Source organism: Perna viridis, chromosome 9 (assembly GCF_037379345.1).
Source record: "Perna viridis isolate PV_CMFRI_1.1 ecotype Kerala chromosome 9, ASM3737934v1, whole genome shotgun sequence".
Lineage (NCBI taxonomy): Eukaryota > Metazoa > Mollusca > Bivalvia > Mytilida > Mytilidae > Perna > Perna viridis.
This window is the reverse complement of record NC_142453.1, coordinates 43900304-43914427: the sequence shown is the minus strand read 5'-3', so window position 1 is coordinate 43914427 and position 14124 is coordinate 43900304. Positions and strand designations below refer to the sequence as shown.

General features: G+C 33.7%; 1 protein-coding gene across 1 annotated transcript in view; it reads right to left on the bottom strand.

Moving 5' to 3' along the window:
* The window catches only part of LOC148608652 (equilibrative nucleobase transporter 1-like), a 110431-nt gene that overhangs the window by 30189 nt on the left and 66118 nt on the right, over nucleotides 1-14124 (bottom strand). The window contains exon 2 of the mRNA XM_088546054.1: nucleotides 9800-10271. Coding sequence (XP_088402180.1) covers nucleotides 9800-10271 — 472 coding nt within the window. The remainder of the gene's footprint in view (nucleotides 1-9799; nucleotides 10272-14124) is intronic.

The following is a 14124-nucleotide window of genomic DNA, read 5'->3' as shown; positions in this document are numbered from 1 at the left end:
CAAAATTTGCAATATCTGCATCGTTTATATGTTCGTATTTGTGTAAATTTAAACCTAGCAAATGGTATCCAAGATAGTTTTTATTGAAGTAGGTATAATTAATCCATAAAATTCGAGGGGAGTATTCGTACGTCTCTATGAATCTTAGATTATCATCTGTTTGGCTTTAAACTAACGATATTGTGTTCCATTCTGAAAATCTACATAGTTAAGTAATTGGGCAAATACTGAATAAACGTTTTCTTTTTTTCTGTCCATGGCTGAGTATAAAATGTTTCTGCTCAAATTTGGAATCATTTATTGTTTTGGTTTGCTTTGCTTTGTTTTTTTTTTTCAAAATAATCCCCGCCCCCTCCTTTTTTCCTTTAATATAAAAATGGTTGGTGCTTTTGTCGACCATAACCTGGTAGTGTTTTTATTACACGCAAGAAGGTTAAAGTGCACTCATTTGTCAATACGCTAACTGGACCCTTTATCAATATCTTGGGACGAAAAACAGCATAATTGACCCTAGCAATTGTAAACGTTTCCCGGTCCACACCCTCTATGTGAAATGTGTCCATTGCCATTAATAATTACTGAATGCAATTTTAATTGACCTAATTAAATACAATTGCTGAGATATCAAAGTCACAGATAAACCTGAACCAAGGGACTCCCGATACTTTACAATTCTTACACAGTCGTCATGCAAGTTATTCAGAAAAATACGGGATGACACTTGATAATGTAGTGATATTAAAATCACAGATCAACAGATAGAGATCTTCATAACATGAGAAGAAGAAAATTTAAAATGACTAACTAACAAGCTAAAAGCTCATTTTGCTCATGAAAATTAAAAATACAGACAAAATTCAAAGGTAAAGAGTTTTATTTTTTTGGTTGTTAGAGCGTTCCTTCTGATTTTATATTGATACAACGCACTCGGTCACCTGTTTGAATTAAGTTTTAGTAACTCATGAATAGTGATTTTGGTGAGATATGGTTGTTTTGTTTTGTTTTTGGTTTTCTTATTCTATTCTTGTAATTCGTGCTGAGGACCTAATTCTGTTTAGGTATTCGCTCCGTGCAGGTCCGCGTGTCAAAAGGATAGGCCTGCAGCAGCGTTAACCTTGTCGTAAAAGGCGACTAAATATTGCTCAGAAACCTAGCTGGGGGCTTGGCGCTCTGCCACAGAGCAACTGGGTTGTGTGCCCCAGGTGGTGGAATGCGGTACCACTGTCGTGTTACATGTACATGCTGGGGTTTTCAGGCTATAATACGGAAAATCTGACCGCCAATCATAGTGGTGCACCGTTTTGGGAAATATGATACGTTCCTCGCACGTTAAAGAATCCTGCTTTGGTATTCGTTAGGAGTAGGAGCCTTTGCGCTCCGCCACAGGAGGCTAAATTACCCGACCCTACCTATCCCTCCCTTTTTTCTGTGGCAATCAAAGTTTGTCGATCCTATTATTTTTGTGTCACATCCCATTTTTTACTTCATAATCATTATTTCATGTTTATTTTATCATCCCATTTCATGTTCATCGCTTGAAAATAACTGAAATATTGCTGCTCGGGCATTAAACCCCGGCAATCAAACGATCAATCTGTTTGGATTTTATTACATACAAGATTTTAAGATTTATAAAAAAAATCCGCTTAACAGGTGCTACTTCGTATATGAATGATCGCAATCAAGTGCATCGTTTTAATAACGTCAGTTTAAGCAAGTCACAAGGGGGGGCTGAAAAACGAACCTATTTATCCAAGAACATGTAGAGTTTTCATATTATTTGAATAAACTCTCTTGTGACGCAACCAGTCCGAAACAGTTGGGCGGATATTGATTAATGTATAGTACATTAAGAACTAATGTTGGAATGGTCGAGCAATCCGGTTGGAATTTTCACCTTTTGCGTCCAAAACCCTCCATGGACCATTGTTATTCTTTGTCTTGTTTAACTTCCGTTATACCTCTATAACGGTGGCATAATAAATATATCTTCAATGAACATTGAATAAATAAACGACGACCCAAATTCAACTCTCTTCATTTAGAAGTATAAATATCGCTTCTATGGTTGTATCATTTCTTTTGTTGTTGGCTCCTCCATTTTCTGTTTACATGAACTTGGGTGTTTTTGTCGATTGGAACTAGCCTCACAGATGACCTTTTTGAGAATATAATGACAGTAATCAGCATGAGTCACAGTCATTATTCTGGCAAAGGTTTAAGGTCATGTTGGATATAAATCGAAAGCATATAGATACCCTGGTTGAGCAAATCTGCCACATTGTCAGAATCGTGTAAAAATAACGTTTGCCCTCACGTCTTTTTCTATCAGAACGACATAAAAAAGAAGCCAAGCAAGTTTTTATTAAGTAACTATCAAACAAATGTATCATATAAAAGGCTCGCAATCTTAACGTTTAATTTCATAATCCAATAGTGTACCCTCTAGTTAAATGACATACCTAATTTATCCATTTTCTCTTTTCCATATTCTATCCATATTTCTATTTATTTGACAAAAATCCAAGACGGAAAAGGAGTCATGGCCATCGCCACTATACATCACCTAAGTAACATGATGTCTCCATAGATGGTCTACTTCCTTTCATACAAAAGCCTCTTGGACTTCATCACATTAGAACCAAACTTTATTTTATACCTCTCACTATTTTAGACAGTTTCCACTATATAGATGACTTATTATCTTTAAACAATCCTAATTTCGGGGATTTGATATATCGCATCTACCCCAAAGAACTTGAGATAAAGGATACTACAGACACTGTGCAGTCAGCCTCATATTTTGACCTACACTTAGAAATCGATGGTAAAGGAAAACTATTGACCAAATTTTGCGACAAACGCGATGACTTTTCATTCATGATTGTCAACTTTCCTGATTTGTTCAACGTGTCATAGTTTTCCTTTCCTCGTTTGTCTACCCTGGGCTTGACTTTGACTCGGTGGGTGTTTCTAGAGAAGCAGAGGACGCTTACCCTATCGGTGCACCTAGTCCATGCTTCCAATTTTTAGTGCAGTCCGAGTTTTTCATTTGCTTTTGTTACTGTGTATGTATGATTTACTTCATGTTCTTTGTTGTGCATGTCTGTTTTCCATGCCTGGTCTTTGTCCCTGGATTACATTCTTTTGATTACTGCTATAACCTTGGTTTCCTTGATTTCTATTTGGAAAAGGTATTTTTCAACAAGTTGGCAATCAAATGGGCACTTATTGTGTTCCGCTCCTAACCGATTTGTTTTTATATTCATACGAGACTGATATTTTTCAGAATCTCATAAAGAATAAAAATATAAAAGATGCCAAATCCTTTAACTTTACGTACATATATATTGATGATGTATTGTCCATCAACAATTCTTCTCTTTGTTAATAGTTACCTTCAGTATATCCACCAGAAGTCGAGGCATAGGAGACTACAAAAACGACTTGTTCTGCATCTCTCTTGGACCTAAATCTCGACAGTAGTCATATTAGCACTTTGATTTACCATGATGAGACCAGTTTAATTTTAATATCATAAATTTTACTTACCTGTGCAGCAATGTACCTTCATCTTCTGCATATGCATGGTATGGTGTTTATATTTCACAATTGATTTGCTACGCGAGTACGTATTAGCTACTCTGATTTCTTGGAATGCCATAAATACCGGCGTAACAGACTCCCAATCAGGGGTACATGTATGAGGAAACGGGTCACTGAAGGTATCTCACCAATTTCCTTATTTTCAAATATCAGTTCTTGCTTGAAAAATACTCTATGATAATGAGTAATAATTATGATGCAATAGCATGCAATATCAGCAAATGCTATTTAATCACTACTTGTATTTTCACGCCACAATGGAATTGGGAGTTTTAGCGCTGAAAAACCTAGATTTGACTCACAATTGCGTTGGAAATGCCTGTGCCAAGTCAGGACCACTGCTGTACTAGCTGCTCCGGTGGTGAAATCTCTATTTTGCAATATTAAGTTTGGACTTGACTTGATTATGTATCGGATTAGTGTTCGGTTATGTTGATGTTACCCTTATTTACACATGTTAGCGAAATGTTTGAAATTAGTTACTGATTACTTCTTTTATTTGCACGAATGATCGATGACCGACAATGTGGGATATTTAGGAATATTATTGCACAAATACAGCTGTTGAGCTCAAGCCACGATCCTTCTCTTTCAAATGTGGTATTTCATATCACACAATCTCACATATATTAAAGATAAGACTGAGTTGCTCCTGAAATGTGTATCGCCCTTTACCTTTCTTGTAATAGAATTAGCTAGCAACAAAGCATTGAATCTTCACATGCTGAGCAAACACTAGAAAATTTACATTTTTTTTGCGATATTTAGTCATAAAAAAAGAACGATAGCTGAAAGTGGCAAAAAGGATTAGTAAATGATTGTTCATTTACAAATTCAATTTTGTACACCGGATCTAGATACTGTATATAGTAATTATTGATTTTTTAATTTGTTTATTAAAGGCAAATTTTTATTTGAATTTATAGGCTACTGTCACTTTGAAATCAGTTCCATGACCAAATTCTCTTGGCTTGTATATGTTACAATATTTAAGTTGTGTGTCCGGCTAACCGTTGCACAAGTCGACCTAGACCACTCGCCAGCTAGGTATGGTGAAGGCATAGTAGTATGTTTTTGTTCATTTAATCTGTTTATCGTTTTGTAATTACATTTTTGTCTTATAACTAGATTGTGAATTAATGTGAAGGGTCGAGCTTTTTGTTCAGTCCAAATACGGCTTCAATTTATCATAAGAAATAAGTTTTTGGTTTTATAATTATGTTTATGTATTTGTTTCATATTAACAATATTCAGGTGTTTGTTTCATATGCATTTCATAAGCATTAAAAAAACTAATATATCATTTATTTACATGACACGAATCCAGAAGAATTCAGTAGTACATAAAGATAAACAATACTTTTTTTTCGGAAAGTGCAATATTTTGTCCTGACGATATTTAGGGTTTGTTTTCTTTGATTTGCGGAATATTGCATTAAATTGAGACATGATTTCTGTTCATGATAGAACGAAAAGTCTATGAATTTTCGCGGTTGAAATTTTGACGAAATATAAAGGAGACGTACGTTCGTTTCGAAATATAAACTAAGGTTCGCTACTAATGATAGAAGTAAAGCAAAAAAAAGAATACTTGAATCAGACATTGATTATTTCTAATTGAAATCTAAAATATACATATCAATGATTCAACTATCAAAATAAATTTCTATTAACAAAGTGGTGACTGCGTATGACAACCTTTTGATCAATCAGATGTTTAGAAATTATTCAGTATCATATAACAATAGAATCTGTGACATGAATTCTTTTATTTATCTGTTTAATATAAATAACATTCAAAACAAGAAAGTCAAACACGCCTAAAGCAGCATTTAGGATGTTTTACAATGACTGTCACTAATTCGTACAGTACTTGTATGGGAAATATTTGTATACAATGTCATTCCTGCATGGAATAAGAGTTATGCCTGAATTGTACTGAAGAATGGGGAAACTGGTATGAAAAGTAGTTACATTAAAATGATATCGAATGCTATAATGTAAATGTTTGAAAATCAAGTTTGAGTTAGACCCTTCAAATACAATAGCAAACAATTCAACTGCAAATCTATCGGGATGAATATTTTTACTTTTCTGACTGGAAAAATTATGTGTGGAATGTAGGAATTTCCATACAGTGATTTAAACCGAAGGACAATGACATTAAATTTAGCAGTTAATTTCCTTTAAAATCTCTTTTTTTATTAATTTAAGTGTTCATCATTTCAACACAAATAACAGTAATATGACATGACTGACATTTTAATTGAGGCATGTTATATTAACGTAGGAACAAGGGGGTCGTTAATTATATGTAGTCAGTTGTATTCTGTTTACAACTCTTATATTGCAGATACTAACTTTACCAACAGTATTTGTCTCGTTTTGTCTTCTCTCCATTTGATGTTTTGTCTTTGTTGAAATGAAACTCCCAAGAGAACAATATTGGAGCTCATTTCTAGTTTAAATGCTTTGTGTTGTTTTTAATTCTTACTCCCTTAAAGTATTCGTAGCAGTTCATTGACTTAAAAAAAAATAAAAATTGCTAACAAAAGCTACATTTGTCATATTTAGCAATTGCTCTCTAGTGGTAATTCAAGGACCAAGACAAATATGGAACAATAATACTGAGGTAATTAATAAATGAATTTTATAATACTTGAAATAGAATACACAACTTTAAACTGTACGCATATGAATAAAAAAATTTTTTCGAACAATGGTAGTTTTTATTCTCGTGTTCCGTGTGGAGAATTAAAATGATAATTAAAATGTATAAAAATAGAATTTGTTTAATATCAAATACATTGTGTGTTTTAGACCTTACAAACATTTCACAACTATCTTTTCTTTTAGCATTTTTAAGCGTTTTGGACGCCAAGCTGGTACGCATGCAAGTACTCGATCATGAATCGTCCGTGATTTTAAAGCATAAATGATTTTTAAGAAATATGAAATTGTATTCGTTCTTTAATCAACAAACATTAGGTTTCCTGTAAAATACTTGCGATAGTGAATTAAATTAAATATTGCCCATTCACCTTACTAAAAAGTGTATTAAATATTTTGAAATGAGATTAATTGTTTGGAAAACGTATGAGTTATGGACATTTTTAAAATCTCATCATCTCCAACATCGTATTCTATGGAAGCTTAACTCTTTCCATATTTGTGACAAGGTGAAACATAAACAACGTGGATAGCATGTACGTTTTATTAACAATTGTTTTGCTATTGTGGGGCCATGCCAATCGGTTCAGTTTTCAGAGAGTAATCAAGGGAACCAAGGTTATAGCAGTAACCAAAAGAATGTGATCCAGGGACAAAGACCAGACATGGAAAACAGACATACACAACAAAGAACATAAAGTAACTAAAATCATACATACAAAGTAACAAAAGAAAATGAGCATCTCGGACTCCACTAAAAACTGGGAAAGTGGACCAGATGCACCGGTAGGGTAAGCGTCCTCTGCTTTTCTAGAAACACCCATCGAGTTGCTCATAAAAAGTCAAGTCCGGGGTAGACAAACAAAGAAAGGAAAACTATGACCCGTGGAATAAATCAGTTTTCATGGAGCAGATGGACACACCATAACGATCCACGAGTTCATGATGGCGACCATAAAACTGTAGTGATGACTTCAATCTTGTAGCAACATAACCCTGTTCCAGAAGCCTATTTGTTAGCGTTCTAGCCCGATACAAAAAGTCTGCGTAGTTTCGGTGATATGAACACTCCATACGCAGGTTCCGGTGATGCTACCACAGATGAAAGGAAAGTTGACAATTCTGAATGAAAAGTCATCACGTTTGTCGTAAAGTTTGTTCAGTAGTTTTCCTTTACCATCGATTTCTAAGTGTATGAGGCTGACTTCACAGTGTCTTTAGTATCCTTTATCTCAAGTTCTTGTGGGTAGATGCGATGTATCAAATCCCCGAAATTAGTATTATTTAAAGATAATACGTCATCTATATAGTGGAAACTTAGAATAAAGGACCTACGTATTACTCAATATCATATATTCGTTGCCAATATACCATAATTTCAGGGTTGCTGTGCCAGTACTGGACAAACAAAGACTTAACTTGTTTTCTATTTTTTTCTCAGTTCAATGGATAATTTTGACAGAATACATAATACTCTCTCATATTGACTTTAATATTAAAACACTTCACGGAAACACATTTTCAGAACATGGCATATTACCTTATTTCCTTGTGTTCATTAAATTACAACCGAACATTATCTTGTCTAGTATTATACAAAACTCTTGAAGCAGATAGTAGTAATTGGACGATTGACCACCAATTAATATAAAATATATTAAGCTTTTTATCACGGAATTCATAATATAAAACGAACTTGATTGTATAGTTTATACAGTATTCTAATAAGACGTCTTCAAATATTCTAATATGACGTCTTCATATCGTCAAGCCCCGTGCAGGTCAGGGTGTTAAAAGAACAGGCCTGCATCAGCGCTAAGCTTGTCGTAAATAGTGCTCAGTAATGTAGCCCGGGGCTACACAGAGCAACTGGGATGTGTGCCCCAGGTGGCGGAGTTGGGTACCCCTGGCGTGTTAAATGCTGGGGTTGTCAGGCTATAATATGGAAAACCTGACCGCAAATCATAGTGGTGCACCGTATTGGGAAAGATGCCACATTCCTCTGATGTGGTATTCGATGGGAGTAGGAACCTTTGCGCTCCGCCACAGAAGAATAAATTTCCCGACCCTACCCTTCCCTATGTTTGTTCTTGTGGCAATCAAAATTTGTCGACCCTATTGTCCTTGTGTCCAATAACTTTTTTCATTTCATCATCATTTCATGTTCATCGCCTGAATATGGCTGAAATATTGCTGCTCGGGTGTTAAAACCCAATAATCAATCAATTAATCATATCGTCAAACAGTATATGTTGGTACAACCCCATCTTCAGCACCTGCGCACTGTCTCTTTTCTTTCTCTGTCGCTTTGAGACAAAACAGTCATTTAAAAACGTTTACGCGATGACTTAACGGCTGAGAGGTTATCTTATTGAAATAAATTATATAAATACAAATATTTAACACATACGATGACATTAATACATAAATATACAATATTAATCCAAATTACATACGGGGGGTAAACGGAACAGCCATTATTTTGGCTGCGCGTAGTGAAATTTTTGTCACAAAAATTCCGTATTTCTCATTTTAGAAAAGAAATAATTCTTTCCGGGGGATGGATTTTTACTCATTTTGACATGGGTCCGGCATTTATATTCGATCATTTAAATGAGAATATAAATGCCAAACCCAAAATGAGTACAAATCTACCCCCGGAAAGAATGATTTCTTAACCAGGTTAACCGTCCTTATTCAATAGCTAAATGTCTAACTTCAGTCTGTTTAAAGAAAACAGATTTGACATCGATGATATACTTCTGAATTTCAATTGTTCTAGATCTGTCTTCCTATAGATAATAAGGGTTTGTAAATGTTGCATAGTGTGCGGAAATAAAATACTACAACGTCTGGTAGGGTTCCTACATTAATAAAATATTACTTATTGAACTTTTAAAAATGTTACCCAATACATATTATTTTTATTTCGATTTAAAAAGATTTCTGTAAACATAAAAAATGCATGGTAAAGTACATGTACACTTACACTCTCATTCGTAAATACAGTTGGTTGGTGTTCTTAAGGTTGTTCTCTTTTTTCTTGCTTGATATCTCAGTTACAACATTGGATATGAGATGATTGAATAGTAAAACCATAGCACGTACGTGTATTTCATCAACTTGTCGTTTCTCCATACCATAAGTAGTTCAATGTTTCCTTGTTTCTCATTAGAAAATAAGTGCTACTTCACTAGACTCGTACAAGGTTCCCATTTATTTTTCATTTGCCATAGGTGTTTTGCAATGACCAATGATAATAACGGAATCCAATCTTAATTGTTGATATTAGCAAAAGAATTGGGGCGCTTATCTAACAAACTTCCATACACATATGGAGCAATTGTTCACATTCATCATATATAATGATGTACATACATGTATAAATTTGCAATAATCTGTTTGTTTTATCTGTTTATCGGTTTATGTGTGTATTTTAGTCATTTGTTAGTGACTTAACCTAATGTTTTAATTGGCATCCATATTATCGAAACAAAACAATAACATTTTAAGGTATACTTACATTGTAAGAAGTCTCGTTCGAGTTGTTCCATACATGTCTAGAAAAAATCCCATTGGAAAAACTAAAGCGTTTCTAATCAGATATACCATTCCATAAACTATTTCTAAATGTTCCTCTTGATCGTCACAAAAATAAGTATAGTTAGACATAAAGTCATGATATGGCAAGGGGTTAACGGTTGTTGCAGGGGTAGTAGTTCTTGGCCGACATCTAATTTTCTGTTTTTTCGATCCATCAAAATCGTGAATTCCGCCAGGTTTAAGGAGAGAGTCCTCACTGTCCGACTCAGGAAATGCCTGTTCTTCTGGAAGCGTTACATTACACAGATCTAAAAAGTATCTATTTCTACGAAGCGTGGATAGAAACCAAGGCCATCCAAATATAAGGCCGGTGAAAAGTAAACATTCAAATAAAGCCCATACAAAGGTAACATGGCGTTTTGTACAAGTCATCTCAACAGTTATTAACTTCCCTGCAACACAAATTGATTACAATTAATGCAATGTTTAAGAAGCGTAATAGGTATTGATCACTAAAACCTTGTAATTTGGTACTACAACAATCGGAAGTAATTTACAAAGACTTTAACCCTGACGCACATCAAGTATGGATGCCTTTTTTAAATCCACAATACGTCTTTTCCAATACGTTTGAGTTAATCAAATGGATCTGGAGAAGTTAGAGCCACAACTTTCATTGGATATCTGATTACAGATGTTGACTGTCAGAGACTTTATATACGAACGATACATTTCTGATTATCAAGCACTTGATCAATCTGGAGAAAATTACAAAACGTTGGTACATTAAAGGTATCAGGGAATGGAAAATCTGACAAACGACAATTTCCCTATGGAGACGAAGTTGATAAATGGGTTAATATCCACCTGTTCTGTTACGGTATTGTAGATAAAATGTGAATTATTCCACTATTTTGTCGGTAAATATTGCAGTTATTTATGGAAATAATGCCCGGATTCATGTCTTTAGTTTTTAATTCAATTTAATGTTATAAATCTGTCAATAAAATGCGTAATTCTCAATCTGAAATCAACTTTACAGGTACAACATCCATTATGCTATTCCTCGTTCTCAGATATATACAATGCAGCTATTATGTCTGGTATTGTATGATATTAATTGCTTCTGCAATGATCAATTAGGTTCCATTGTTCATGTCATATTAAACTGTGTATTTAGCAATTAACCTTTATAATTAAGTTAATATATAAACGCATACAATCACGTAAAACTGATACCTCAACTGGTATAACCTGCCGCTAAAATTCTAGGCTAGAAAATCTTTCAGTATGTACATTCGTACAAAGTCACCAGTGAATTGGACAAATCAAAGCATGGTGTAACAATATCAAATGTTTCCGAAATAGTTTAATAGCAGTAGAATAACAGGGACCAAGTTTTGTTATACACAATACTTGAAACGTGTTGATTTCCGCCATATGCATTAAGTTCAAAATTCATAATGAGGAATGAGAATTTATTCGTTTCAGTCCATGTAACTAGTGAACAAATTAGCGTACAAATGTAAAGTCTTTTGTGTAAACATTGCCTTTACATAGACAAATGATATTTTTGGCAGTCTATGTGGTTTCCAATAATTTTGTGTGACACCAGGACGTTTTTAATTGTTATTATTTTATCCAAAAGTATCTGCCAAAGGCTTTACCTACCAATATTTGTTTTATCAAAAGTTATCTATATATTATAGACGATACTTTTAATATCTACCCAGTCGATCATACTTCCTGTCTTCAATCTGTATTTTGTTACTATGTTTTCCTTGCAGAATCATCATAATATTTATTACAGGGACACTATGCATTCATTTCACTCACAATTACAATACATCCCTGTCGATATGACAAAGTTTAATTTCAGGTGTGAGTATGTTCGAAACCGTGAAAACCCGTTTTTGCAATACAAAATTACATATTATGCGCGTAAATCTATTTGGCTTACAAATGCACGGTTCATTTCATAATTGGGAGAACATTAAGAATAATTTTTTGGTATGGAAATACTGCTTACGTTCATAGCGTTCATCCAGTAACATCATGAAATATACCATTTACCCTAAAAACAGACCCGTATTTGATTAACAGTTTAACTAGAAGTTACACAATGGTAATTTATGTTTAAGTAGTGGTTTATACATGTAGGGCAATTGAGAACATATTGTTTGATAAACCTTTTCTGCAATATGGGATTAAATGATGCAACACCACACGGTTAAAAAAATGACGTCTACCTTCACAATCGATGCCTGTGATTCGTCGAAACAAAAGACTGTTGGGTATGAAATTGATTAAGTTTCAATAGTTTTGTAAAACAAGTCAGTTATCCTATGCCATTAAAAAGAAAAATCGTAAAGGGATATTGTTATTTACGTAAGTTTTTCGATTAAGGTGATTAGTAAAGTAATTTTCTAGAAATACCAAACAATAGTATGATCCGAGATACGCTGAGATTAAATAGAACAACATCATATCCTAATCACTAACTAGAACAGGTTAAAAGAAATAGTATGCATCTGTTTGGAACATAGGCGAACCACATAGCATGGAAGCGGTTTAAATTGAATTAGTAACTTGCTCCTGTTTTTTTTTTTTTTTTTGTCCAAATTCAAATTCAAGACAATGCAATATTCTATTAAAATATTTTCACTGTAGACAAGTCAGTGATTAAGGACAAACAGAAGGAGTACTACGGAAGATACTAATTTAAAGAGTGATCAAGGAAACCAAGGTTTTAGCGGTTAGAGTTAGGATTATTGTTAAAAAAACGATCAAAGCAAATAGTAATCGAGGGAACCAAGGTTTAAGCGGTTAGAGTTAGGGTTATTGTAAAAACAAAACAAAAAAACAAAAACAAAAACAAAACAAAGCAAAGAGTAATCAAGGGAATCAAGGTTATAGCGGTTAGAGTTAGGGTTATTGTAAAAAAAAGAACAAAGCAAAGAGTAATCAAGAGCAAAAAAATACTTCAACGACAACAAACAAAAAGAAGCTATAATGTAAATTCTTTGTAACATAGAAATTTAATCAAATGGTGGAGTTAAAAAATATGTTCAGTTTAAAACTAGAATGAGCACATAGGTCTGTTTTTGTTTTTATTTTCATTTTTAATTATTTTTTATTATTATCAAGTGCAACGTTTTGAACATGTAGCTGTGCCAGCGGGTATTTATCTCTGACCTTGATGGTGAAATCAAATTAATTATTTACAATCATCTTGGTATAAAAATATACATATACCATGCAAGTACATGTATATCAAAATGTGTAGTCATAAACTTTATCATTTGTTTAATTCAAGATTTGTTGTTACAATGGTTATGTTTTTCGATCGAATATGGTCAAAACCACGATTAATAATTCGAAAAATAAGATATTTTGTTTACTTTTTTATTGTATGATCATTTCCAAACGTTTTATATTTGAATATGTTACGCAAACCTCAATTTACAAAGTTTTAAATATATGATTTGACGATTATTTTAGTTGTAAAATTCAGCAGGCAGGGAAGGGGGTTATAATAACTTTTATTTTGTTTTATGTGGTCTTTTGTTACCTTTTAGCCTTTTTGTCAACTTCGGACACGTTTCCACTAGTTCGAAGTTATATCCAATGTTTATTTTATAATACGTTGTTTGAAATGAATAATTTCGCCCTTTGACACGTGTCGGGGATCTTCATTCTTGTTGCTAGTACATTACCGGATTATACGCAATTGCTATGTTGCGGGTGCCACTAGCGGAGCAGGACTTGCTTACCTATCCAGAGTACCTGGTTTCACTCCTTGCTTTTTGTTGGAGTTCATATTGCTATGCTTTAGATTTTTCCTTTGACGCCTTTTTTCCCTGATCTGTATCTACTATATGTGATTTTTTTATTCGGTTCGCTGCATTGTGTATTCTTAGGCCATGTTTTGGATTTTTACGCATTTAAATCATCCCATTGCTGACGCTTCAATACTGTTTTGCCGATAATTAGAAAATATTATTGTTTTTGCTGCTTCCCTCTCAGGATAAAACTACTTGAATCAAACCACAAAATTGGCTACTTCACAGTTTAAACGAAAACTGTTCCTTGAAACCTATTGAAATAAAACGCTTTCCCTAATTAAAACTTAATGTGAATTCCGACAATATTTCTCCCTGTTGCCTAAAACTTTCTGCAATTATAAAGTTTAGTGGCAGTAACTATCTAATTAATGTGACAGGTTTCCCTCTAGAATCGGAAGCAGTCATAATGTAGCGAAGTAAGACAATTTTCATTGAATCACCTTAAGTAGTTTTGCATGTA